Below are 26,620 nucleotides of genomic sequence, written 5' to 3'. Positions count from 1 at the left end.
AGCCAAGAGAAGGCCATCACGCATCCTCCTCAAACCTCGGCCGCGGCGTCGCCGGCGTGTTGATCGGCACCCCCATCCGGCCTCCAAACGTGTGCCAGCAGTTTGGTGCCTGCAGGATATACCTGTTCGTCATCGTGCGGGTTAGCCTCTCGTAGCTCGCTTCGCCAACCGCGGCCAAAAGGAGCGCGGGGAGGGCGGTCATCAACTCACCTCGCCATGGCCTCTCTGAACCGGCTCTTATACTCCTTGGGGCTCGTGACCGTCGGCCTGTTCTTGCCACCCCCCGCCAGGCCGCGCGCCTTGATCCAGCTCTCGAGCTGCTTATCCCACGTGTAGGTGCGGATGCAGTCGATGATGCCGACCGCGATCTCGCGGCGGACCTCGTCCACGGCCACCATGAGCGAGTAGTCCATGACGTCCTGCTTGGCCAGGAACAGCGTGTCGTTGAACACCGACGTGCGCAGCAGGCGCTTGGCGTGGTCGCGCGCGAAGAGCGGCGACTCGCAAATGTACTCGACCATGTTCTCGTCGAGCAGGACCTCGTTCTGCTCGCCGGTGGACTGGATCTTGCGGTTGCGAAAGGCGCCCTTGAGGTCAAACGTGCGGCTCGGGCTGCGGTCGTAAAACAGGTTCTCCATGACGAGCAGGTCCAGCTTGCACTCGGTTCCCGTGAGCGGGTTCTTGATGTAGACCCTAAAAAACCCAAACATCTTGGCAATGACGGACGGCAGGTCGCGGAACAGCGTCTCGGACATGATGCTGAAGTAGTCCGGCGCGAAGCGCAGGAAGGACGTTGTCTCGATGGGGCTGAGCGACTTCAGGACGAAGCGCTCGTCGAGCGTCTTGAGGAAGACGGACTTTGTCTTGCCGCCTTTCGAGTCCCATTTGAGGCACCGCGACAGCGACTCGACGAAGCGCTCCGCCACGCCGCACTTGCACCGCAGCGCCTCGAACTGCTCCGCGTAAAAGATCTGGCACGTCATGCGCGCGGGGCCCTCCGAGAACTGGTACTTGACGTGCATGCCCGTCTCGCGGAGGAGGCTCTTTTCCAGCTCGGCGTCCTTGTATCGGTCGTTGGTGAAGCTGTTGATGCTGGCGGGTGCGTTGGCGGCGGCGGCGGCGGCGGCGGCGGCGGTCTTGGCCGGCTTGGCCTTCTCGGGATCCGATGGCTTCATCTCCAGCCCATCCTCGCTGTCGGCGGCGTCGTCGTCGGCGGGTTGGCCGGGGTGCATCGCCCACCGATGGCGAATCTCGGCCAGCTTGTTTCGGTAGTCCTCGGAGCTCAGAGCAAACGCAATCAGCGAGCTCGGCTCGTCCTCCTTGACGATCACGTCCGAGTCGAAAAAGATGTGGTCGGTCGCGTTGATGGGATACTCGAGCTGGGGCCAGCTGCTGGCGGAGCGCTCGGCCCAGAACTTTGTCAGCATGGTCATGAGGCTCTTCTTCTCGTGCTTGGGGAGCTCCTCCGGCTCCTCGCTCGGCTCGAGCGACTCGGCAATCTCCTTGACGCCGGGCAGGATGTCGTCCAGGGTGATGGCTGCGTTGTCGACGTCGCTCTCTGCGCCTTCGTCGTCCGTTTCGGCACGGCTGCCCTCTTGCCGATGCTCGTCTCCTTCCGCCTTGCGCTCGGCCCCGTCCGGCCCGGACGTCTGCGAGGGCAGCTCCTGCGACGAGCTGGGTTCGCTCGGCGAGGCCCTGGTTGCGCTCCGAGGCTCGGCCGTGACGGCCTCGGTCCCGGCGCGCGGCAAGCCCTCGGCCGTCTTTCCGCTGCGCCGTTCCTGGTCGGGCAGCAGAGGCTGGTCCTCCTCCAGCGGGCTCGGCTCCTGCACGGCCTGGTCCACGTCCTTGTAGACTTCTACTATGGTCTTGGTCGAGGAACGCGGCAAGAAGGCGCGGGTGTGGTGCGCCTTGGCGGCGCGCTGCTTGCGGTCTTTGAGCCGCTCTTTTTCGAACTCGCGGCTCAGCTGCTCAAAGTGGCGGGCCAGCGTCGACACCTTGGTCTCCTTCTTGTGCACGTAGCGGGGGATCCCCGAGGATCCCGCCTTGCGGTGGCCCTTCAGGGTCCCGACGATGCGCTCAGAAAGCTTCTTTTCGCTCTTGAGCGCACCCTCGGGGCCTAGCTTGGGGCTATCGGCTCCCGATTCGACGCCCTTGCTCTCCTTGAGCAGCTTGGTGATGGAGGTCTGGGTGCGAGGCAGCGTCGCCGCCGGCTGGGAGATGGCGCGGACCAGGGGAGGCGCGACGGCCGTGGCGGCCCGCCTAGGAAGCGTGTTGGCCGTCGTGGGCTCCTTGCCGGCGCCCGCCCCCTTGGCCTGCTGCTGCTGTTCTCGTCGCAGCCGCTCGATTTTTTCCGTCAGCGAGAGCTCGCCGAGGGGAGCGGGCTGCGACGGTGGCACGCTGGGCTGCGGGATGAGCGAGGGCGTGGAGGACGCAGGGGCGGCCGTGGATTCGGAGGCTGGATCGCTCGGCGGCTTTCCTTCCTCTCGGACGGCGTCCGGAGCGCCGAGCGCGGGCTTGGTTTCGGCGACGGGGACGGCAAGATCCAGCGGTTCGACGCGCTCGAGAAGCTTTCCTGCCCCTGCGACAGCCTCTGGCTTCGGCGAGCGGACCGGCTCGGCGGTGGGAGAAAGAACAGGAGGGGCCTGGGGCTGGCCGCCCTCGCCTTCCTCCGAAGGCTGCGACGGCTGATCGCTGTCGGAGGGTTGCGGAGGCTTCTCCCCCGTCTCGGACGGCGCTTCCTGCAAGGACGAGGCCGGCGTCGCCTTGTCTTCGAGCTCGGCCGACTCGGTAGACGACGTGCCCTCGGTGCTCGGCAGCGACTCCTTGGATTCGTGATCCGTAAAGAGCTTCTTGAGCTGCAGTATGGTCAGCTGGCGCACGTCCTTGTCCGAGAGGAACTCGGCCTCGAACGCGTTGAAGGCCGTGTCCCAGTCCGTCACCTTTTCGAGCATCTGGCGGATGACGGTGTTGAGCGGGGTGACCTCGTAGTACTTGGAGCTCATGTACGCGGCCTCGAGGGCGCGGGTGAGCTCGGGCTGATCGTCCTGGGCCTTCTTGTTGAGCCTCTCGATCTCGGCCCTGCAGGCTTCCGCCTTTTCCGGAAGCACGCTGTCGGTGCGGATGCTCTTGAGCCTGGCGCGGACGGACGTCATGAAGCGGTCCCAGCGCTCCGAGACCTTGAGGAAGATGTCGTTCTTGAGCCTGAGGTCGTAGTCAACCTTCCACGTGATCTTGTTGCGCGGCACGATGATCTCGTACAGGTCGATGCGGTCGTAGTGCACGCTCACGGCGATGTCGCGGTACATGTCGTAGAAGTAGCGGACGTGGTCCTGCTGGTGGTCGTGCGGGCACTCGGCCGCCGGGTTCAGCCGCAGGCCGGTGCTCCAGAAGGACAGCTCGAGGTACTTGCCGAACGAATACTTCCAGGTGCTCACCGACATTGGCATGAGGCCAAAGTGCTTGTCGCACTGCCTGCAGTAGTTCCACATGCAGATGCCGGTGCCGTCGCGGTCGCCGTCCAGGACCTGGGGCTTCTCGGGAAAGGCCTCGGGCCAGGGCAGGGCCATGTCCACGAAGATGGTCAGGCGAGCGTTGTCGTGGACGTAGGAGCGGCTGTGCTCGTACATCTTGTGCGGGCACGCCTTGTCGTGACACTCGTACTCGGCGCCGGCGCAGATGTCGGACATGTACTGGCCTAGGGTGCAGTCCTGGACCATGAGGCCGTCGGGTTCGGGATGCTCGTTGTAGAACTCGAACCCGATGAGGTCCGGCTCCACGCACGAGATCTTGTCCGGGATGCAGTTCACGGCGTACAGGACCACGATGTTTTGGTGCGAGAAGGGATCAAAGAGATCGAGGCTCCCGTGGGTGTACGCCTCCCACTGCTTGGCCTGGGTCCGGTAGCTGTGGAGCGCCTTGTCGTACTCGGCATCGTGGACGGCGTGGATCACCTCCATGACCTTGCGGGACTTGGCGTGCTCGACGCCCCGAACCATCTCGGGCTTCACCAGCTGGAAGGGCTCGGGGGCTTGCTTTTCCTCGTCCGGCGCGGCCGCCGCCTCCTGCTCGAGGAGCTTCTTCAGATAGGCCGCGCGGCGCTCCTGCTCGCGCGCCTTGGTGAGCAGGTACGGGCGCCGGAACTTGACGAACGGGGACGCCGACAGGATCCTCGTCTCGTACTTGACGACCTTGTCGGCGTGGTACGAGGCCGTCGGGATGTCGTCGGGGATGTCGTGGTGGGCGTGCAGCTCGTGCATCGAGACCGGCTCGTGCGCGGCGGGTTCAGGCGCGGGCAGAGCCGGAGGAAGAGCCGGAGCCGGGGCCTGCGCGGCGGCTGGGGATTCTGCGTCGGCGCCTCCGGACGAGGGATCGCTCGGCTGCGAAGCCGCGGCGCTTTCCGTGCTCTCCCTGGCGATCGCGATGCCTGGCCGGCCTGCCTGTTCGTCCGGGGCCGACGGCAGGCTGCCGCCAGCGAGGGCCGAGGCGGCTTGGGGCAGCGCCGGGCCCAGGGCCAGGGCCGGGGCCGGGGCCGGGGCGGGGGCCTCGGAGGGGATCTGCACGAACTCGTCTCGCATGAGGCAGGATTCGAGCTTGAGGTTGTAGACGACGTAGACCATGAACTCGGTGATGCGCTTCATGCGGGCGAGCACGTCGGAGGAGGCGCCGCGGAGGGCGATGGTGCAGCCGCGATCCTTGGGGCAGCCCGAGATGAAGATGTACGTCTTCTTCCTGCCGCGCGTCTCGTTGTTGACAAAGGTTCTGACCTCGAAGCTCCCGCAGACGCCGACGCGGGCGCCGAGGCTGAGCATGTCCATGGACGAAATGACGGGCATGTTGACGATGCGGGCGACGGCCTCGATGACGGACGGCTTGACGTTGTAGGCGACGGCGACGTTGGCCTCGGCCAGATACTGAAGGGCCACGCCGGCGACGCTCTTCTCGGCCAGCAACACGTGGGGCTCCAGGTTGAGGATGCGGTTGACCACCATGCGCAGGTACGCCTTTTCCTGCTCGATGACCGGCTGCAAGCTCATAAAGTGCTGCTCCGGGTGGCGCTGGTACTCGAGGGGGAAGGTGATGATGATGATCCGGGGGTTGCGGATCTTTCGGGGCATGCTCTTGAGGGCGAGGTTCTTGGTAAAGACGACGCCGTGCACGTAGGCCGTATCGCTCGGCTTGCCGCCCGGGATCTTCTTGAGCTTGACCCAGTGGCGAATGTCCATGTCGTCGCCGTTCTGGATGTCCGGGTCGACGTCGTCGGAGCACCGGTCGAGGATGGGGAGCAGGGCCTTCTCCCAGCCGGCCGGGTTGGGGATCTGGGCGTCGTCCAGCAGCTGCCGGAACAGCTTCTTGACGTGCTGCATGCCCGCGGGGTTCAGGCCGACCTCGGCGGACCTTGCTTCGCGCATCGGATCGGCCCGCCTCGGGTTGGGGACGTCGACGGCGCCTTCAAAGATGGAGAGCGCGTCGGCCGAGGCCGAGGGGCCTTTGAGGCCGGCGGACTTTGGGCGCGGGGAGCGGAGGTGATAGTGGACGCTGGCGCTCGCGATGCTGAGGTTCCTCCGCCGCTGGCGCGTGTGGATGGGCAGGCTCTGCAGGCTGCTGCCGGCGACGCCGCCGCCGCCGCCGCCGCCGCCGCCGTCGTCGTGACCGCGGCTTGCGTGGCTGAAGCCGCTGACGCTCTTGTCGCCCTGGCGGAAGCGGTGCTTCTTTCCCGTGCTGAGATAGGTGCTGAAGCTGGCCCGGCTAGGGTCCAGGCTGGCAGGCTGAAAGTCGGCGGCGGCGGCGGCGTCCAGGGTGGCAAAGAGGCTGCCCATCTGCTCGTCCTCGGTCGACTCGTCCGACATGTAATCCGCCAGCTCCGGGTCGATGATGTTGTCGGCGTGGAACGCGTTGGGGTTGGACTTCTTGGCCGGATCGTGGTGGGATGGGGTGCGGAAAGGGGCGCGATCCTCGGGCAGGGCCTTGAACCGGGTGAGGAAGTTGTGCTTGGAATGGTGGCGGCGGTGGCCTGACGACGGCGGCCGCGAGGCCGACAGCGACCTGAGCGAGCGCGACGACCCGGGCCTGCTGAGGGGCGTGGGCGCGTCCATCTCGAGCGCGGCCGGGTGTCGGTGTCCGTCTCCGGCGCGCCGGGCCCCTGGGATGGCCATCGTGGGGGTCTTGGCGTCGTCGGCCTGGTCGGTGCGCTCCGACATGCTGGCGTCGTCGTCGGCGCGGGGCCTGGAGGAGGAGGAGGACAGGGCGGTCGTGACGGCCGAGCTGGCGGCGCTGGCGGCGGCGGCGGCGGCGGCGGCGGCGGCGGCGGCGGCTTTGGATTGCTGGCCCGCGCGGAAGATGGTGGGGAGGTAGGACTCGTCGCCCGAGTCGTCGGACCCGCTCTCGTAGCGGCGGTTGATGACGTTGAGGCACGTCTTGCAGACGCGGAGGGTGCCGGGCACGCCGAACCTCTGGCCCGAAATGTTGGAGGTGCACTTGGAGTCAAAGATGCAGCCGCAGGTGCGGCAGTGATGCTTTCGGCGGAAGGCGGTAAACGGGGTGCCGCAGAGGAAGCACTCCTTGCACGTCTCGTCGGCCATCCAGAACTCCTTGCTCAGGACCTGCTTGCGCATCCGCTCCAGCCTCGCGTTGACAACCTCGGGGGCGCCCTCGTTGGTGGTGGTGCCGGGGATCTTGATGGCGCCGGACCGGAGCACCTGGGGCTGTTCGTTGTGGGCGAACGAGTCGTGGTGGACGGAGCTGTGCGCCGAGGTGCTGATGGGGCTGGCGGCCGCGGCGTTGGGCTCCAAGGAGGACGATCTCGAGTGGCTCTTGGCCCGCGACGGAAGGATGCGGTCGATGACGGCGGGCATCCGCAGCACGTCCGAGGTGGCGGGCATGCGGGACGAGGACAGCGAGCGCCGGGCCTCGGCGGAGGCCGGGCCGGGGCTCCGCGACGCCTCGGCGCTGGCGTCGAGGCTGCCCGCGGCTCGGTCGCGAGCGCCCGCCGAGGACATGCTCTCCAGGCTGGCGCTTCCGGTGAGGTTCGGGCTCGGTGCCGTCTCCGCGGCCCTGCCGATGGCGTTCAAGGCGGGGTTCCGGCCGGGCGCATCCTCGACGCGAGAGGGCTTCGTTCGGGTCGGGTCGATGTCCATCCGCCCCTGCACCGTGACGGGGGCGACGGCGGCGTCGGCGGTGGCCGGGACCGGCGTCTTTGCGATGCGCAGCGGGGTTTGCGCTCCCGGCAGCGGAGACTTTTGGGCGGATGCGGCGGATGCGGCGGATGCGGCGGCTACGCATGATGCCTTGGAGGATGGGGGGGCGGTCGACTGCGGCTCCGGAGGGGGCCCGGCGGCCGTGGAAAAGGCGGCCGCCTGGACGTCCGAGGAGGTGGCAGAGCCCAAGGTCGAGATGGTGCCGACGCTCTCTCCCAGCGGCAGAGCCGCGGGCGTGGGGACGGGGACGGGCCCGGGCCCGGGGACGGGAACGATCGCCACCGCGGCGGCGCTCTTCTTGGACGAGGCGCCATCTCGGCCGCTGCTGGCATCGTCGAGGTCCTGGGCCGGAGGGGGGCCCTTGGTGACGCCGGCGACGGCCTCTTTGAAGCGAGAATACAGGCCGCTGAAGCCCTGCTGCACGAGATCGGACGTGGAGGCTCGAGGCTCGGTCGAGGGCAGCTGGTTGTCCGGAGGGGGCGCGAGGTCGTTGAAGGTGGTCAGGGCGTCGGACTGGCTGGCCGAGGTATGGATCTTGTCGAGGGTGGAGGCGAGCCGGTCCCTGTCGAGCTGGACCGAGGAGCGGGAGGTGATGGACTCGCGACGGGTGCGGCGGTCGACGGGGACGGGGACGTACAAGGTGACGGGAGAAGAGGGCACCGAGGGGCCTAGGCTGGGCTGCTTGTTGGAGCTGGAGCTGGCCATGGTCCCGAGATGGAGCCAGGACGGCGGCGGGCGACAACAGATGGTGAAGCAGCCCGGGCGATGTCGGCAGCCAGCATGCTTTGGATGGCTTCGATACCTGGCAGGCAGGCGGGGAAAGGGAAAAGAACAGATGGAGGCGGTCGTCGATCCCGGTCGGGTTTGCTTGCAAGAGGAGAAGTCAAATGCGAGAGAGCCTTAGTTTGGTGGGGGCAGAGCTCGGCGCGCAAGGGCGAGCATTTGTCAACCTACCACCCCTCGAGCGGCGTTTTGCACGTGCAAGGCCAATCATGTACCTTAGCAAACGCTATTTTGTTGATGTGGAACATGAGAGGCCCGGCGTCGTGGGGGGGTTTACAAAAGATGTGGAAAGAAACCGATAAAGGGAGAGTAGAGAGAGAGAGATCGCCACAGGCAGTGAGGTAGTTACCTCCTCCAAGGTCAGGTCAGGTACCTGAGGCATGCAACACAAGGTACCTACCTAGGTTAGCTCAGGTAGCGTCTGTTTGGAACAACCATCTACCTAGGTAGCCCAGGTACACACAGCAGGTAAGCAGCCCAGGTGAGGTACGTTTCCCACAAGACGGTTCCAGGTTTGGGTTCCAGGTTTGGAGGATCCATCGATTGCAGGTTGCGGTTGGAGAAGGTCGGGCGGGTGGTGGGGTAACCATCCAAGTCAAGGTACCTCAGGGAAAGCCGGGTTGGTCCATACTGTGTGGCTAGTGAGTTACACAGTACTATACACTCCGGGACCAGGGACCAGGGACCTGTGTCCACCTGGCACCGTGCAGCATTCAGCATTCAGGTGTGGCGTACTGCGTAAGGTACGCAGTTACCCACCGACTGTAACGGTGTGTGCAATGTTACGCGTCACGTGACTTGGCGTCGCGCGTTCCGCGTCGAGCCTTTTGGACGTAACGTCAGAAAGGACCCGCCCGTCCTTTTCGCAAAGACCGGACGACGAGAGACTTGGGGAGGGGGTCCAACAGCACCCACGTCTTTTCTTTTCTTTTCTCTTCTTTTTTTTTTTTTTTCCGATGTGGTCTCCCAGTCATCTCGCCGGGCGCTCAACAGTGCCACGCCGCTACTTTCAAGTCCCAAAAGATCAACGGAAGCTGCTCGACAGCCCGGCAGCATGGAGCAGCGTCAACGTCCCGCCAGAGGTGCTGCAGGACCTCGCACCACCAACACCCGAACCCCCGGCGGAACAGAAAGGCAAGGAAGAGGCTGCGCAGACCACGTCCAACTTCAACAAACTCAGCCATGCCGTCTCGGCTCTTGCGGGGAGGGTAGACTCGTTCTGTCGCGCCAACTCGCCCGTCCGCAGCCCCGCCGCCACCGACGATGCGCCCGACCAGAGCCGGTCCGACGCCGAGGTCGAGGCCGAGGCCGAGGCCGACCGCGACCCTGAGGTTTCTTCCTCCGACGGCTGGGATACCTCGTGGTCCTCATCCCCTTCGGCCCATCTTCGCCCTCCCGGTCCGCGACAAGAGCCGAATCCATCGGCCGGCGGCAGCCCGGCACGATCCCTCGACCTCTACAGCTCTCCGCCCGCGGCCCGGGCTCTTTTTGCCTGCGCGCCGCAGCTGGAGCTTCCGCCCAGCAGCAGCCCCGGCCGACCCCCTACGAGGCACCTGGAACCCTCCCCGGCTCGGGTCCAGCATCTCGCCCGGGCGCCCGAGCTCAGCCTCCCCAGCAGCAGCCTGGCGTCCGGAGCGCAGGAACCCGAGGTTGCCGTCTTCGAACCTGCTCCCCCCTCGGCCCAGGTCATACCCTGCACCATCGCCGAGGAGGCCAGTCCCGTGCGGCCACCCGAGCTCAAACGCCGCCGGTTGATGAAGCCCATCCCCGCATCCTGCTTTTCCAGCCCCGGCCCTGGCGGTCAGGAGGGGAAGCCGCCGCGCGCAACAGAGATTTCTCAGCCGTCCAGCCCCGTGTTGAGCTCCTCGCCTCCCCGGTGGGCAACAGCGGTTCGAGAGCCGCCTGCGGCCCGCGAGCCGCATTCCTCTCGAGCCGAGCAACGCGATGCCATCGCTGCCACGCCCTATCCCTTCGCCAGGTCGAGCAACGAGCCGGACGCGCCGCCGCCCGACGGGCCGCCCTCCCAAGCTCCCTACGCCGTCTTCAAGGCGGCCTACCCGGACTACAAGGGCTCGCTCGGTGTCTTTTTGCGGGGTGTTTTGTGCATCCTGAATCTCCAGCAAAAGAAGGCCCTCCCCGCGTTTCTCTACGATGACTTTGTCCGCGTGTTTTCCACCGACTATCTGGACTACATCCAATCGCTGAAATCCAGCGAGCCGGCCCTGAAGGCCATCCAGTTCTACAGCGAGAACGTCTCGCGACCCCTGTACATGAAGGGCGTTTTGACCAAGGACAACGTCGCCGACATCCCCGCCAGGCATCCCCAACACGCCACCACCCTCCAAGCCGTTCCCGAGGCCGCGACGGCAGCGTCAGCGGCACCGAGCACGCTGGACCGGTCGACGCCTGCGCCGCCCGCGCCGCCCGAGGCTCCGGTGTCCGATGGGCCGCCGCCTGCCGAAACGCCGCGTTGGACCCGACAGCAGCCACCTCCGGGTTCGGCGCCCGCCACGAGCCCGCCGCGGGAGGCGCCCTCTCCGTCGCCCGTGAGCATCCGCACCGCCCCCGCACCGTCGCCCCTCCCACCTGCCCCGAGCATCCCCCCACCAACCCTCCAGCCACCGTCGCCGACCTCTCGAACCCGGGTGGATTCTTCCCTCCCTCCGCAGTTCGAGACGCAACCACCGCCGCCCTCGCCTTCGCCTCCGCCTTCGCCTCCGCCTCCGTCGCTGCCGCAACCCAAACGCCCCCGCCCTGCCGAGCCCCCTCCGTCGTCGGCCTTCTTCCCGCCCAGCACGGCCGTCACCACCGTCAGCAACGCCGACAGCATCCCGGACATCCCAAGACGCCGGCCCCGCCCTCGCGCCTCGGGGGCTCCGCCTTCTTCTTCTTCCACGGGCCGCGGCGCGGCGCCCGGCATGCAGTTCAAGCGGCCGCACCCGGTCAAGACGGCGGAGGACGTGGGCAAGCGGGCGGAACGGTTCAAGATGTTCATGGCCAAGAAGCTTGCGGAGCGTGCGACGCCTTTGCCTTCTCCCACTCCTCAGTAGAAGGGTGGCGATTTTTTTTTAGTTATGTTGTTGGCCCGTCCGTGGTTGGTTGTTTTTTGCGAAGGACATGGTTTGTGGTTTCTATCGATACCCGCGTTGGAATAGAGGGAGGAAAGGGATGGGGGATGTTGGAGGCAGACAAGGGACAGGGCAGGCCTTTGCTGCCTGTATCCCATAGTATACACCGTGTCATTCGTCCCCCCTGACAACGAATCAAGTAGGAATGGCTCCGAGTTGGGAGGTTTGTTTCTGCCAAACTCCCTGCAACCAAAAGGGGTATCATCTCCGTCCATGCTTGCATGCCTATGCTCAGCCATCAGATACCTGCCCTCGGACGAGGCAGCTCATCTAGGTATTACCTAACCATCATTCCCATCCCCCGTTTCTTTTTTGGTTTTTATTTCTTGCCTCTTTCCTCCGTCCGCACCTCCCTTCTCAGCTCTCCCCCTCCTTCGCCGCGGCCTTGTCCCCCTTGCAAGTCACCGCGCCCCCTTCCTCCTCCTCCTTTCTCCTCCTCGCCTCCAGCTCCTCGGGCGTCACCGTCCTGAGCTGCAGCGCGTGCACCCCGCCCTCGCGCGCCATCTCGTCGCGCAGCAGCGAGTAGACCAGCCGGTGGCGGGCGGGCTGGGGCTTGCCGCGGAACGCCGCGGACGCGACGGTCAGGCGAAAGTGCGTCTCGCGCGCGACGGAGGGGGTGTCGACGAAGGAGCGCATGGCGGCGTGGTGGGCGTGCAGGTGGGAGTCGTTGTGGATCTCGAGGTGGGAGGGCTGGAGGGCCGCGGTGAGCTGTTGGCGGGTGGGTGGGTGGGTTGGGGCATGGTTAGAGCGGGCTCTCAGGGATCAAACTCAAGCATGGATGGACATGGACATGGGTGAGGGGATCGGAAAGAGGAAAAAAGGCTGAAAGACATGGTGTTGTTTGTATGTACATGCCTTTTCCCGGATGGCATCCTCGATCGGCGTCAGCGACGCTGCCGGCGCCGGCGCGGTGGGCGACGGAGACGCCATGGTGGAGTACAGAGACGGCCGGGCGGCGGATCGGGCAAGCGTCAAGGCGGTGCGGCGGAGCATTGGCGGCGTGGGTCGGGCGGCAGTACCGGCAAAGGTACCTGCTGGAACGGCGAGGCTGCGGGGGGAGCTGTTTGCCGGTGTATACTATAGTAGGGGGTTGTGCGAAGGGCGACGTCGTCGAGCGTCAAAAGTCCGTCGTCATCGATCCCCACCCCCCCCCCCCCCCCCCTCCCCACTAATAACTACCGGAAGCCGGCAGAAGACGTCGGCGTTCGGCGCGCAAATTCACTGGCCGCCCCGCCTTGCGAGCGGGCCAATCGCTCGAGTCCCAGCGACCTGGCCCCTGCTTGGTAGTGAACTAACTTATTAATAGGTAGTTGGTGAGTTCGATGGTTACATACACAGTAGTACGCTCTATTTTTTTTCCTTATTTTTTTTCTTTCCACCAAGAACCCGAACCCGAACCCGGAACCACGGAATCCACCAACGAGCGCCCCACATGGGCCCTCTCGCCATGGCGCCATGATCGGAATCTTGGGACAACATCAGCCTCCAATTGCCGGGCCGCAACAAAGGACGCGGGCAACCCGACAGCAGCGGACAAAACAGCAAAAAAGACCCAAGGAGAGGAGAGGCATTTCTTGCAGCAGCTGCTGGCGCCGGGCTCGTCTCTTCTTGTTTACTTCCGCGTCGTCGTCAGCCATTTACATGCCGCTGCTTGCCCGGTTCCCCATCCCGCGCAACAATTTGAAGCGCTCCAGTCCTGATTCGCGGGCCGGAGGCATTTCCGGGCCAAGAGGGGGAATTGCTGCGCGGCGACCGCGGTGCAGGAGGCGGCCGGCCGAGTGAGCTCACTGCTAGCTACTATAGCTACTGCGTACCCAATCAACCAATCATCACCGCGGGGCATGGCTGCAGGGCCAACCCGAGGCTGGACTGTCCAAGGAAGCATGTATAGTACGCAGTACACCGTAGAGCGTCGACGTATATGGTGATACCTAGAAAGTAGTGACAAGGTTGTGCTTGCGTGCGTGCGAGCGCCTGTCGTACGCTGAAGCACTCATCGGGCAGCCCTTTTCAGGGGTTCTACGGCGTAGGGGGCGTACAGGGCACGTACGGTGTAGGTGGTTGTGTAGAGTAGGTGTTTTGTGTACCTCGAGGACGGGAGAGGCGGGGGCCCGGAGAGCGCTCCCGTCAACACCGCGGAAAGGCTGGGAGACTTGTGGTTCCTCGGGCCCCATGACATCACGGGGTGACTGACTATAGTTACCAACGAACTACTGCGTACCTCGAGGTCCACCCCTGACGTCGGGTGGCCGGCTGGGGGCGGACCCGTTTTTCTGCGTCTTGTGGTGTGTGTTTTTTTTTCGTCCGAGTCCCCTGGGCCGTGGAACCTCTTGACCGCTGGAACCCGGGACGCAGCTATTGAAGCCGTGGGACAAGCCGCGGGCCTTTCCACTCCTCCACCCCTCTCCATTCCATTCCTCCACACCCCTCCCATCCTCCCGGCGCCTGCGTGTGTAAGTTGACACTTTTAGACTCCGATCCGGTGTGGCTCTTCCCTTGGCGCTCCATTCGCGCCGCCTCCCCCCCCCCCCCCCCCCCCCTTTCCCTCCTCCTTACATAGATCTTCTTTTGTCTTTCTTGAACCCCGAGAATGTCCATTGCCCTCGCCTTCCTCGGCAGGCGCCTTGGTAATCATCATCACCGGCTCCTCCCGCCGTCGGTCCTTTCTTCGTCCTCTTCGGCTCTCTCGCTGTCCCTGCGCTCCGGCACCCTTGGCCGTCCGAGCCTGAGCCCACTCACCGGGTTATCCGCTTGCCTTGCCGGCCGCTCCCTCAGCATCGTCGCCGCGAGGATGGCGTCCACCGCCTCGCTCCCCAGGCTGCCTGTCTTCGAGGCCATTTCTCGCCACGACCCGGACTCGACCGCCGTCGTTCACTCGGCCAGCGGCCGCCGCTTTCGGTACGGCGACCTCCTCGCGGATGTGTGCTCCGTCCGGAACCGGCTCTGCGAACGGGCCGGACGGTCCGACTTGGACGGCGAGCGCATAGCCTTCTTGGTCGAGAACAGCTATGATTATGTGGGTAAGCCAAAGCGCCCCCCGTCTTTGACGCAACGCATCGCTGCTCAGCCCCAGGACGAGCGCCTGGGCCGGGCCGATGTGCTGTTCGTCGGCAGGTTCGGGCTAACACGCGCGCAACCCCTTGCCTCTCCGCGGCGCAGTGACCTGGCTGGCCGTCCTCGCTGCGAAGGCCATCGCTGTGCCATTGTCGCCGGCCTTCCCGGCACCGGAGCTGCAATACATCCTGAACCATAGCCAGGCGTTGATGCTCCTGTCGTCGGACAGGTTTGCGCCGAAAGCCGACGAGGTGCTGCGCACGGAGCTGGAGGTCGAGCCGATCCATGTCCGGCTCGACAAGTTTGAGGGCAGCGGCTGCGCTGCGCGGCCCGGGGCCCCTGAGAAGGTGACCCTGGAGGAAACGGGCCCCGGTTCGGCCGGCATGATGCTGTACACCTCCGGCACGACAAACCGACCGGTAAGCCGCACGCCGCCGCGCGGGCCGGCCTCCCTGACTGACCCTGTCTCCCGCAGAAAGGCGTGTTGCTCCCCGAGTCCGTCTTGACCGCCCAAGCCCGGTCTCTGCTACAAGCCTGGGAGTACTCCTCGTCCGACCATCTGCTGCACGTGCTGCCGCTGCACCACATCCACGGCACCATCAACGCCATCTACACGCCCCTCTTCTCCGGCAGCGCCATCGAGTTCATGTTCCCCTTCAACGCCGACGCCGTCTGGCGGCGCTTTGCCGCGCCCTTCCTCGCTGCCGAGAACGGCCATGGCCATGCCAACGGGACCGGGACCGCCAACGGGACCGCCAACGGGCACCCCATCCCGGATCTTGCTGCCACGGCCTCCCGACCCCGTCCCCGTCCCCGTCCCATCACCTTCTTCACCGCCGTCCCCACCATCTACTCCCGCCTCCTCGCCTCCCACAAGACCCTTTCGCCGGCCGTACAACACGCCGCCCGCACCGCCTTGTCCCCGTCCAACCTGCGCCTCGCCATCTCCGGCTCCGCCGCGCTCCCCACCCCCGTCCAGCGCGCCTGGGTCGAGCTCTCCGGCGCCGCCCCGCTGCTCGAGCGCTACGGCATGACCGAGGTGGGCATGGCGCTGAGCTGCGGCCTGGACCCGGCCGACCGCGTCGACGGCTCCGTCGGCTGGCCGCTTCCCGGCGTCGAGGCGCGGCTCGTCGATCTCGACACCCGGCGCGTGCTCGACCCCAACGACCCGGCCGACCGCGACCGGCCCGGCGAGATCCAGCTGCGCGGGCCGTCCATCTTCCCGGGGTACTGGAGGAACCCGGAAGCGACCGCGCGCGAGTTTGTGCTGGACGACAGCGTCGCCGCGAACGGCGAGGGCCGGAAGAACGGCAACGCGGCCGCCAACGGCGCCTCCGCCACCAACGGCGCCTTGAAGAACGCGTGGTTCCGCACCGGAGACGTGGCCGTCCGCCGCGCGCCCCCGCCCTCGGCCGGCCTCAGCGACCGCCCCTCCCAACGCTCCTGGGCCCGCGGCGACATGTACTTCGTCCTCGGCCGCCGCTCGGCCGACATCATCAAGTCAGGCGGCGAGAAGGTGTCGGCGCTCGAGGTCGAGCGGGAGCTGCTGGCCTTGCCGAACGTGGCGGAGGCGGCCGTCGTGGCGGTGCCGAGCGGGCGCTGGGGCCAAAAGGTGGGCGCCGTGGTGGTGCTGAACCCGCCCCCGGAAGAAAAGGGGGAGAAGGCGAGGTGGTCGCCCCTCGAGATGCGGAGGGCGCTGAAGGGCCGCCTGGCGGCGTACAAGATCCCGCAGGTGCTGAGGGTCGTGGACAAGATCCCGAGGAACGCGATGGGCAAGGTGAACAAGAAGGAGCTGGTGAAGGAGGTGTTTGCGGAGGAGTTTAGCGGGGATGAGCTATAAATGGGGGGGGTTATACCTAGGCAAGGGTGGGAGAGTGTAGTAGGGCCTTGTTTCTTTTTCTTTTTTTTGGGATGACCTCGGTTGCTTTGGGACGGGCCTAGAGACACACGGATCGGTTCAGGAGGTCGGCCTCTGAGCATCAGGAAAGACGGGGCCAAAGTCTACGGCATTGCATTGTATATAGGTAGCCGCGCCCAGGTCGTGGCCTTTTTTTTTTTTTTTTTTTTTGATGCTAGACATAGATTAAGAGGGCTGAGGGGGAGGTGGGGATTGGAGGAAGGGTTGGGACAGCGCATTTCTCATAGATGTTAATCCCCCCCCCCTGGTATCAACAGGGCTCCTCGGACATCGGCAGAGAAATAGCTTTTTCCCTACCTACCTCACCTGCTTGGGGAACCGGTGGCTGGAGGGATCCGATTCCTATTGACCCCCGACTCCCGTGCATCCACACCGCCGTCCAGGGCGTTCAGGCCTATCTACCGACGTTGGTGGTGTTGACGTCCGCAGGATATTGCTCCGAGACACCCAGCATGTCGCATAGTGGCCCGAACAAAGCAGGGAGGCGGTGGAGGCCTATGCGGGCGCAAGCGAAAGCCGAGTGAGTACCTTAACCATGTGGCTCGAATAAAAAAAAGAAAGAAAAATACGGAGCAAAAAGACAAAATCAGAGACCGCCGTTTTAGCCGCCCAAGGTATCTTCCCCCCCCCCCTTTCCTCAGTCTCATCCGATACCCCTACCCCGGACCATGAGAAAAGAGAAATAAAAAAACTCCAGCTTGGAGAAGAAATCACTGAATGCCATGGATACTTTGTTGTTTCAGCGGCACGGACTTTTCCGCCAGCAGATGCCATCTCCATTACGGCTCTCGCCTCCCCAGAGCTCCTTGTCCCCCCTCTCTCTTTCTCCTCCCTTACACCGTCATCTTGGCCTTGGCGCGGGTGCTGCCGCTGTGCGCGCTATCCGTGTGGCCCGAGAACTCCAGCACCTCGTTCTTGCCCAGCTTGAGCACCTCCTTGAAGCGGGCGCCGATCTTCATGAGGACCTCCTTGCCCTTCTCCGGCGAGCGGCCCTTGCCGCCGGCGATGTCGCCGTCGCCGCGGCCGGGGATGTGGCGGCCCGTGGTGCGGGTCCAGACGCCGATGCGGTAGAAGGCCTTGCGCACGTTGACCACGACGCCCATCACCTCGCCGTCCTCCTCCTCCTCGAGCATCTCGCCGATGGCCGCCAGCATCGTGTGCAGCCACAGCTCGTCAATGTTGACGCTGCGCTTGTCCTTGAACTGGTACGACCACTTGCCGCCGTGCTTGTTCTGCGGGTCCTCCCACTCCGGCCGGACCCCCTCCTTGAAGAGGTGGTAGTCGGACTTGAGCGCGAGCTCCGAGACGGGAGCGATGTTGTTCTGGGCCATGGAGGTTAGCGACTGGTTGGGGGGGGAAGGGGGTGAAACGTGAGGGCTGAAGCTTACATGGACGCCCCAAAACTCCTCCACGGACTCAAAGGTGATAACTTCTTTAAGGAGGTCGTTCCAGTTGTCGCCCTGCATCGGGGCTGGTTAGGCAAAGAAGCTCTAGCGGGGGAGGGGGCTGGGCCGTCGACGAACCTTGCCGGTGGCGGGCTTGGTGAACCAGAGCGTCCACCGGTTGGAGAGAGGATGCTTCACATTGAAGTTGTCCTTGTTGTGGAACACGGTCACCAGCTTGTCCGGGTCCTCGGCCTTGGTCGTGGAGTCGCCGTTGGGGTCGTTCTCGGCGGTGGGCGAGATGGGAATGGTGGTGAGGTCGACTTGCTCCGACATGGTGATGGCGATGCTTTCTCTCGAGGGGAGGCCTGGGTCTGGATCAAGGAGCTTTGCGGTTTCGGGGGCGGACGACGATGGTGTCGAGGGGCTCGGCGTGGTTTCTTTGATGGAAAGAAAATGCGGGTCAAAAATGGGGAGCCCGGGAGCTTGGCGGTTGTATGGTATTCAGGCAGGAGGGGAGGAAGGCGACCTTGCACCAGGCAATGTCGGCTTTGTTCTGGTGTTCGTTTCTGGTTTGCAAGAAAACGGCACGAGACGCAAGGCAAAAGGAGCCGGGTTGGGTTTTGCTCGCAATGGTTGCAAAATGGCTTGGGACGATCAATCGCGGCACCGACGTTTCGCCAACCGCCGCACCTGAAGCCCCGCCTTGCCACAGACTGCGGGGTGCACCGCCCCTGCCAAGACCGGGCCAGTATGGCTGATGGGTTTTCCCTTTTTGGATATTCGAAACGTGAAGTCCCCCCTCCAACATCACCACAACCATGAAGGAGGAATGCAGGGTCAAAAAAGGGAGGAAGTGAGGGAAAGGGGGGGAAAGTGAGAGAATAGAAAACAAGAACAAGAGAAAGAAAGAAAAAAAGAAAAAAAAAATGGGTGAAGGACAGGCCTAGAACGAAGACGGCTCGTTGGGCAATTCTTTGGTTTCTATAGTTAGAAGATTGTTGATACCAGCGGATGACCCAACACTCCAACACTACCCGGCCAGGTGCTTGTAGTATCCTCGTCCCGTAATATCCTCGTCCCGTAGTATCCTCGTCCCGTAGTATCCTCGTCCCTTAGGAAACATCCAACAACCCCCTTCCGAGCCTTTCAAGTCTTCATGGATCAAGAGAAGCTGAACAACGTAGAGGGCCCTCGGGGGGGACAGGGCTAGGCACGGTAACTCTCGCGCACCTACGCGTTTACGCAACGTTCATCGCCTAATGATAATTCACTGCAAGTCATTCTCTATCTGGATTGGACCGTCTGTCCGTCACAGGAATGCCACGAGCTGACCGGTTCCGATCAGATCTCGATCAACAGGATCAGGACTGAGATGGACCTCCATGGGAATCAAGGACAGACAGTCGACAGCGTTGGCAAAGAGGGCCAAGGGCATCTCGCAGCTGGTAGCCATTTAAACTGTCGCTTTTTCAATAGTTTGGGAATAGGGCTGGCCGGGTAGGCTAAAAAAATCACACCATTCTAACGCTCTATTGGAAAATGACAACGACACCCTCGAGCATGCTGGGGCCAACAGTGGCAGCTAACCGGACAGGAGTGTTGTGTGGCCTAGATCCAACATAAATACCGGCAGGGTCACCAGCAACAGTAAGACCTCGGGAGTCCTTGGGAAGTACAACGCATCACGGTTTGGCCGAGGTTGTGGGTATGCAAAGCTGGTTGTCGGTCCCAGGTCATTGCCGGCGAACACGACATCGCGCCTCTATCTCAAGACCATTCTGGACGAGATTGAAAGGGCACAAAGAGCGAGGTAACGACTTCCATGTTCGCTGATCGGGAGACGGTACAATTGGCATTCTACAACAGCAAAGTGAGACTGGGAGCTAGGACGCACGCTGGAACACTTGCGAGCGAGGTCCTCGAGGTAAGTCAGTCATTTTACAGAGCCAGTTTCAACATGGCCCAAAGTCAGAGATCAAGGCAGTAAGACCTGGGGACCGTGGGAGACACGACGGACCTGAGCATCCGGATCCGCATAGGCTCACGCTTGTGAGAGAGCCATATCGGTCAACGAAGCTATTCACGGGACTGGGCGACGGCAGCGAGGTAGATGGCGGATTCACCCCTGGTACAATCTTGCCGGTTTATTGCTCAATGACATCCGGGGACCCGCCGACGATGACAGCAAACACGGTGGACGCTTTATGTGTCAACTGCGGTGGAATGTTCGTCAGCATCAGAGAGCCTGGCATCTTCAGTTGTCTGATGTGGGGATAAAGCTCTGGAACGAGTGTGACAAGGGGGCGGCCAGGAGTTCCTTGGTGGGGGAGCTGTCCCAGTCTTGTGCTTGGATCTCGCCGGCACGGGAAGTGCTGTTCAGCTGTGACATTCGAAGACCCCGAGTCCTCCAGCCGTAGTGATCTCGGTCATTATGATTCTCCTGAAAGCCGTGCAAGCCATGTATCCCAAGTCAAGCCATCAAGGTGCGATATCCATGGACCGGAAACCCGCCATCAAATGAAGCTAGTGTCATGGCTAGCACGTTTGAGGCTGTCCTTAGGGGAACCTTGTAGATCTTACCACCTACCACACTTGTGATGTTCAACTCATCTCACAGCTGGTAGATTCGGCGGCCGATAACTAGCTCCTCTTGAGTCAACTGGCCCTGAGCTGCATGACCTGGATCACAACAAACAAGCAGGTCCGATTTAAACGCTCGTGTAGAAACAGCCCTCCAGTTCTTGCAATCTCAGACCTCCCGTTTCTGGTCCGAATGTTGGCGGCCTGGCATACTTGTATCATCCCCGCGTATTGTAACCTAAAAGAATTCGTCGTTTTATATCCTGAGGCATTCGTGCCTAGTGAGCGTGTTAACAGACCGAAGGCCCATGGTACTAGCGGAATCCCTGAAGTAGGATTTGAATCAGCGTCGGGCTCATCCTCATGAATCGTTATGTACTTCATTGGTAATAGATTTCTGCTGAGGAGCAAGATCAGGTAATACTGTCGTATGACGGTACCCGAAGCCCCTGGGCATAAGCGATTTCGCTTTTGCCCGCGTACAACAGATACGCATAGTTTCCGGTTCTAGAGCCATGGATGAGTTTTTAAGGAATATGTTCTGGGGAGATCTCGCAAACAGAAACGACATAGCTTACCGGCTTCGTCAGCCTTGACAAAAGCGGTGACATCCTTCAAGTTCCTGCCTAGTGTGGACAGGCGACCCGAATGCGCTGCTGCCAGTTGAGGTCAGAAACAATGCCCATGCTCGCTCTGGAGGGTAAATACCATGTATTTGGCATAAGCTATCCTCATCCCCAACATCTATTGTTTGAGACCGACAGGCCCTTCTCGTCGATCTACTTGGGGAAGTGAGTTCGCTTCCCTTTCGGCGCTTTTGTTTTCAGACATATCGGTGATAGTATGGCTTGGGGAAATACCGCTACAGGCAATGTTCCGACTAATCCACGGCATGGTTAAGGATGGTATGGAGGGACTACACAACCCTTCCGTGCAAATGGATGATGGACAAGTATGGTGATAAGGATTGGCGGGAAGTCCGAGCTATCGGATAGAGACGATATAACTAACTGTTTCTTACACTGACGTGCCGCTTAACTGAGGAGATCTGCAACTAGGTGAGATTCAGAACGGGGAAAGGAGGCCGCAGCGTAATCAGACCTGTTGGCTGACAGGAATCCGATATTATTGGAGTTAAGGATGAGATGGGGGATGACTTTGGCGAATCTCAAATTCTCAAAATATATCCCATCCCAAGGACAAATCTAGGCGATATCTAGTGCAGGGAAAGGTGTGAGAAGTATATCCGGAAGGACAAAGCTGTTGGGGCAGCCGAGTCTTTTGGAGGATGGCCTTGGTGCTCCCCCAGGTGCTCGGAGTGTGCCGGGTCATGAGGCTGGGCCCAGGCGATGCCGAGCGCATAGGAAATGTGAGAAGCATATCCGTAAGGTGAATACAGGATCACAGGGTTTACAGACGCTCCTAGTCCCAGGGCCGCATTGGTACGTAGACGATCTCGAGCTCGCCCTAAGGTGAATGTGTAACCCCAGCAAATCTGAATAAATTGTGCTCCTGGTTTCATATCAAACTGTGAAGGGGTGAGACGGGAAGCGGCCATCTAAGAGGCGACGCCTCTGGATTGAGTTTTCAGTCAATAATTCCTGATCAGTGAGATGATAAGCTAGTCATCCTCAATGAACACAGGAAAGCAAGAAGAAACGAGGAATAGAAGAAAAAGCGAGAGAGAAAAAAAGAGAAAAGGAACGTACTCTATTATAAGCACACTTTCAAGTCGCAAGGTCTTTAATCGTGTATACTACCCACAACCTCATCGTAAAACCTATAAGGCTGCGTATGATAGAGTGGCGAGGAACACGGGAGAGATTAAGGAGGTTGCAAAGGCGGCTGCGGAGTAGACACACAACCAGTTCCTTGCTCCCTTATCCCGCCGATCCGCCTACCACAGAATGTTCAGGAATCCGGTGGTGACGATCAGAGAGCCGCCGCAGCCAGAAAGGCCGCTTACGGAGACTTAAAAGAGGGTTTTGCTGCTGGCACTGCCGAGATCCCACTCCCACCTCATCCCACCCGGGGTGAGATAAAAGCACAGATATGAACCAGCCCAAGCAGAACTTCACTTTAAATCCCCGCTACTTACAACGAATACATCAAGGCCGACTTCATCTGACTGTTTGACCAAGCTGCGTAGCGCAGCCTTCCAGCCGTGCTCCCTGGGACTGTTTCTCGGCCCATCTGCCAAGAGGCACCGGACGAAGCGGCGTGCACCGCCTCAGCCCAGCCCAGGTGTGGCTGGTGGTTTAAAATGCGAGACGTTTCACTTATCGTTCCATGTGGCGCCGATAAGGCATGCGAATTTCAAGTTGCGGGGAAGGAGTTGTCGGATCGGTGGGGGCGGGAGGCGAGAAAGCGGGCCCCTCAGCGTTTTTAGAGGGTCCACTGAAAAATTTCAGAACGAGAATTTCAGAAATAAAATCTTGAAGCCCGTCTGCCCCACGCAGCACCTTGGTCTTCTCTCCTTGTGCCCAAGACTTCTGCTTCAACTCTTGTATCCTCGACCCTTTTCTTCGACGGGACAATCCCAAGACACAATCAAAGATGGCGGACGAAGTTTATGACGGTGCCGTCGGCATCGATCTGGGTAGGTCTACGTTCAACACCAGCTGGTCGGGTGGGGGATGCTAACATATCGTTTCTCCAGGCACCACCTACTCCTGCGTGGCTGTCTATGAGACCAACGTCGAGATCATCGCAAAGCAAGTTTTCCGGACCCTTTCGCTCTCTCAGGAGTTAATACTAACTTGTTCCGTCCTTCAGTGAGCAGGGCAGCTTCACGACGCCCTCGTTCGTCTCCTTCACCGAGGACGAGCGCCTGATCGGTGAGGCGGCCAAGAACCAGGCCGCTATGAACCCCACCAACACCGTCTTCGATGTCAAGTATGCTTTCCCGCGCTGGCTGAGACCGCCTGCGAGAAAACCCTGCTAACGGGCATTTCCCAGGCGTCTTATCGGTCGCCGCTTCGATGACCCCACCGTCAAGAAGGACACGGAGACGTGGCCGTTCAAGGTCGTCGACGACGGCGCGGGCAACCCCAAGGTTGAGGTCCAGTATCTTGGTGCCACCCACACCTTCTCTCCTCAGGAGATCTCCGCCATGGTCCTCACCAAGATGAAGGAGATCGCCGAGACCAAGCTCGGCAAGAAGGTCGAGAAGGCCGTCATTACCGTCCCGGCCTACTTCAACGACAACCAGCGCCAGTCCACCAAGGATGCCGGTGCCATCGCTGGCCTGAACGTCCTGCGTATCATCAACGAGCCCACCGCTGCCGCTATCGCCTACGGTCTTGGCGCGGGCAAGTCCGACAAGGAGCGCAACGTCCTCATCTACGATCTTGGTGGCGGTACTTTCGATGTGTCTCTCCTCCACATCCAGGGCGGTGTCTTCACCGTCAAGGCTACCGCTGGTGACACCCACCTTGGTGGCCAGGACTTCGATACCAACCTCCTCGACTACTGCAAGAAGGAGTTCACTCGCAAGACGAAGAAGGGTAAGATTTCATTAGTCGATGTGGTCTTTGTCCCTTTCTTCGTAGGTAAACCCGCTGACTTGTCCCTCTTCCAGATCTCTCCGGCGATGCCCGTGCCCTTCGTCGCCTGCGGACCGCTTGCGAGCGCGCCAAGCGCACTCTGTCGAGCGGTGCTCAGACCACCATCGAGATCGACTCTCTCTTCGATGGCGAGGACTTCAACATGCAGATCACTCGTGCCCGTTTCGAGGATCTGAACGCCAAGGCCTTCCAGGGCACCCTGGAGCCTGTCTCCCAGGTCCTCAAGGACGCCGGCCTCGAGAAGAGCCAGGTCGACGAGATCGTGCTCGTCGGTGGCTCGACTCGTATCCCCCGCATCCAGAAGCTCCTGAGCGAGTACTTCGACGGCAAGAAGCTCGAGAAGAGCATCAACCCCGACGAGGCCGTTGCCTACGGCGCCGCCGTCCAGGCCGGTATCCTCTCCGGCAAGGCCACCTCGGCCGACACCGCTGACCTCCTCCTGCTTGACGTGGTCCCTCTCTCCCTGGGTGTCGCCATGGAGGGCAACATCTTCGCCCCCGTCGTTCCCCGCGGCCAGACGGTCCCGACCATCAAGAAGAGGACCTTCACCACCGTCGCCGACAACCAGCAGACCGTCCAGTTCCCTGTGTACCAGGGCGAGCGTGTCAACTGCGAGGACAACACCTCCCTGGGCGAGTTCACTCTTGCTCCTATCCCTCCCATGAAGGCTGGCGAGCCCGTCCTCGAGGTCGTCTTCGAGGTGGACGTCAACGGTATCCTCAAGGTCACTGCCACCGAGAAGACCTCGGGCCGCAGCGCCAACATCACCATCTCCAACTCGGTCGGCAAGCTCTCGTCGGATGAGATCCAGAACATGATCAGCGGTACGTATCAAGCGGTTCTGCCTTGAGTTGCTGTGGCAATGGCTAACAAACCTTTACAGAGGCTGAGAAGTTCAAGAGCAAGGACGAGGCCTTCAGCAAGCGCTTCGAGGCCAAGCAGCAGCTCGAGTCGTACATTGCTCGTGTCGAGGAGATCATCTCGGACCCGACCCTGTCGCTCAAGCTCAAGCGCGGCCAGAAGGAGAAGATCGAGCAGACCCTCAGCGAGGCTCTTGGCCAGCTCGAGCTCGAGGACTCGAGCGCCGATGACCTCAAGAAGAAGGAGCTCGCCCTCAAGAGGCTGGTCACCAAGGCCATGGCCTCGCGGTAAATGTAGACCGCACGTTGGCGGGTGGCAGGTGCGTGGTGAGGATGGGAAGGGGAAGGGAAGGGAAGGCCTTTTTCCAGATAGATACGGGCGCATTCGGACGGGGATCTTCTTATGAAAGCCATATGGTCTGGAGCTTTTTGAAACGTGAAGGACGGGCACACAACGACAAACCGGCAGGAACCCGCGGGATGAAAACGGATTGGCGTCTTTCTTACTACTTACATGTTTGTTCATGACATGCGGATACAAAAAGTTAGAGTGATGGAATCTGGCTTTGACCGCGCGGCAGAGGAATGGGAAGGAAGAGGTACACAGCATGACTTATGCTGTGCTGACAAAATGTTGATGATTTGAGTCTGCTTGGTTCTTTACCATCTCCGTCTGGTAGCTGAATGGATGTGAGTGAAAGATTGCGAGCTTGAGATTGAGCTCAGGTCATGGCAGCACTTGCTCGGCTCCCGACATCCATCACACTATAATAGTAGATGGACGACATGAGCTTGAATCCAAGGCCGGCTCCCCTATCTCCTGGCTTCCTCTTTTCTCCACGTGCACTCTCCTCTCGACATGACCGGGAGGTCGGTCGTTCCGCTGTTTGTCCTCAGGCCCCTGCTAGGTCCCGATCATCAATCCCTTGGTAGCCTCCCAAGCCACCACGCACAACAACCCAACTGTTGGCAGCGAAGAAAGATGCAAGACTCTGGACTTGACACATCCTACCTATACCATGTTTCAGCCCATCCGCTGCTTCGACGGGCGCATGCGGGCCTGCTCGTCGTCGGCGAGAGAGCCGGCGAGCGGCGCGATCCAAGAGACCCATGCCCGTCAAGAGCAGCACGAAACCACCCCTGACGGCGACCCTTGGCGGGAGTCACAGGCTCGCCGGCCGATCAGGCGGAGAGGGCCCATCCGCCCCCATCCGTCCGCCATGCTCGCTCGCCGTCACGGCCGGTCCTGTCGTCTCCGCAGCAAAGCCCAGAGCCCCGATTCGAATAGTCTGCGTGCGGTTGGTGCTTCACCGGATCTGGCCAGCCCCCTTGCGCACCCGCACACCCCCCCCCCCCCCCCCTCCCCCTTCCCCATGCGGGACGCACGCAGGCGCGCAAGCCGCGCGTCAGGTTGTCTTTCCACCCTGCTGCAGGTGCAGAGACGGGTTGGGAGTCTGGTCTTCCCTGCGTTCTGGGGGGGGGGGGGTGTGTCGGTGTCACATAGGGGATAGGACGTGCACATGCATGAAGCTACCTATGGGAGATGTGAGGGCGGTGGTGAACTGGCTTCGGGCCGGTTCACCCTGGGTGTCTGGAGGCTCGGTCAACAGAAACTGCGGGATGTAGGCCAACCTTTTGGCATTGTCACACACGCAGAGAGACGTGAACTAAAGCTCAGGGGCCTGACGCAGGGGAGAGAGGGATACGCCAGGATCACACGCCCACGCCCAGGAGGGGAGGTTCGGCCTGACGCTGCTGCGTCCGGGGAACGGGGGTGTGCAGCTGGAGACTCTGGCTCCGCGGGGGGTTTGGAAGCGTGATAGGTCGGGGAGAGGGTTCTAGCCATCTCGCTCCGAATTGACTGCGGAGAGTTGCAACATTTCACCGGGGACATGTCCACCATGGTATAGGCCAGTTATACGAGGGAGGAAGCGAAAAGCATATTCGTGCCGCCAGGCATAACTTGGCGTCTTGTTCGTTGGCCAGCTCGGTTTTGCGATTCTGCCCGTCTTACAAGCGGTGATTGTCTGCCCTGAGGCCTGCCACCATGTTGCTGGCTCGAAAAGGTGCCGCTTCGTTTCCAAACGTTGACGTTGCATGTGGTGTCTACTATAGTTGTCGTGGGTACCTATTTTGGGCAATGCGGATGCGGC

The 26,620-nt window shown here is 61.9% G+C and overlaps 6 protein-coding genes across 6 annotated transcripts; 3 read left to right on the top strand and 3 right to left on the bottom strand.

Annotated features, from left to right (window-relative positions):
- Positions 1 to 16: 16 nt before the first annotated feature.
- On the bottom strand, positions 17 to 7,898 carry VTJ83DRAFT_425 (uncharacterized protein; the record flags this gene model as incomplete). Its single annotated transcript, XM_071010718.1, has 2 exons — positions 17 to 122; positions 211 to 7,898. 2 exons carry the CDS (start codon positions 7,896 to 7,898, stop codon positions 17 to 19), a joined length of 7,794 nt encoding a protein of 2,597 aa, XP_070869778.1.
- Positions 7,899 to 8,932: 1,034 nt separating this feature from the next.
- On the top strand, positions 8,933 to 11,026 carry VTJ83DRAFT_424 (uncharacterized protein; the record flags this gene model as incomplete). Its single annotated transcript, XM_071010707.1, has 1 exon — positions 8,933 to 11,026. The coding sequence occupies one exon, from the start codon at positions 8,933 to 8,935 to the stop codon at positions 11,024 to 11,026; it is 2,094 nt and encodes a 697-aa protein (XP_070869777.1).
- A 435-nt stretch (positions 11,027 to 11,461) lies between these two features.
- VTJ83DRAFT_423 (uncharacterized protein) lies at positions 11,462 to 12,097 on the bottom strand (the record flags this gene model as incomplete). The annotated part of the gene is made up of 2 exons (XM_071010696.1): positions 11,462 to 11,812; positions 11,960 to 12,097. The coding sequence occupies 2 exons, from the start codon at positions 12,095 to 12,097 to the stop codon at positions 11,462 to 11,464; spliced, it is 489 nt and encodes a 162-aa protein (XP_070869776.1).
- A 1,597-nt stretch (positions 12,098 to 13,694) lies between these two features.
- VTJ83DRAFT_422 (uncharacterized protein) lies at positions 13,695 to 15,998 on the top strand (the record flags this gene model as incomplete). Its single annotated transcript, XM_071010685.1, has 3 exons — positions 13,695 to 14,124; positions 14,264 to 14,577; positions 14,634 to 15,998. The coding sequence occupies 3 exons, from the start codon at positions 13,695 to 13,697 to the stop codon at positions 15,996 to 15,998; spliced, it is 2,109 nt and encodes a 702-aa protein (XP_070869775.1).
- Positions 15,999 to 16,909: 911 nt separating this feature from the next.
- On the bottom strand, positions 16,910 to 17,794 carry VTJ83DRAFT_421 (uncharacterized protein; the record flags this gene model as incomplete). Its single annotated transcript, XM_071010674.1, has 3 exons — positions 16,910 to 17,398; positions 17,465 to 17,536; positions 17,600 to 17,794. 3 exons carry the CDS (start codon positions 17,792 to 17,794, stop codon positions 16,910 to 16,912), a joined length of 756 nt encoding a protein of 251 aa, XP_070869774.1.
- Positions 17,795 to 22,597: 4,803 nt separating this feature from the next.
- VTJ83DRAFT_420 (uncharacterized protein) lies at positions 22,598 to 24,759 on the top strand (the record flags this gene model as incomplete). The annotated part of the gene is made up of 6 exons (XM_071010663.1): positions 22,598 to 22,640; positions 22,701 to 22,755; positions 22,817 to 22,936; positions 23,000 to 23,547; positions 23,622 to 24,431; positions 24,491 to 24,759. 6 exons carry the CDS (start codon positions 22,598 to 22,600, stop codon positions 24,757 to 24,759), a joined length of 1,845 nt encoding a protein of 614 aa, XP_070869773.1.
- Between the last annotated feature and the right edge of the window lie 1,861 nt (positions 24,760 to 26,620).

The sequence above is a fragment of the Remersonia thermophila genome, chromosome 1 (assembly GCF_042764415.1).
Source record: "Remersonia thermophila strain ATCC 22073 chromosome 1, whole genome shotgun sequence".
NCBI lineage: Eukaryota > Fungi > Ascomycota > Sordariomycetes > Sordariales > Chaetomiaceae > Remersonia > Remersonia thermophila.
Note: the sequence above shows the minus strand (reverse complement) of the source record. Positions and strands in the feature narration are given on the sequence as shown.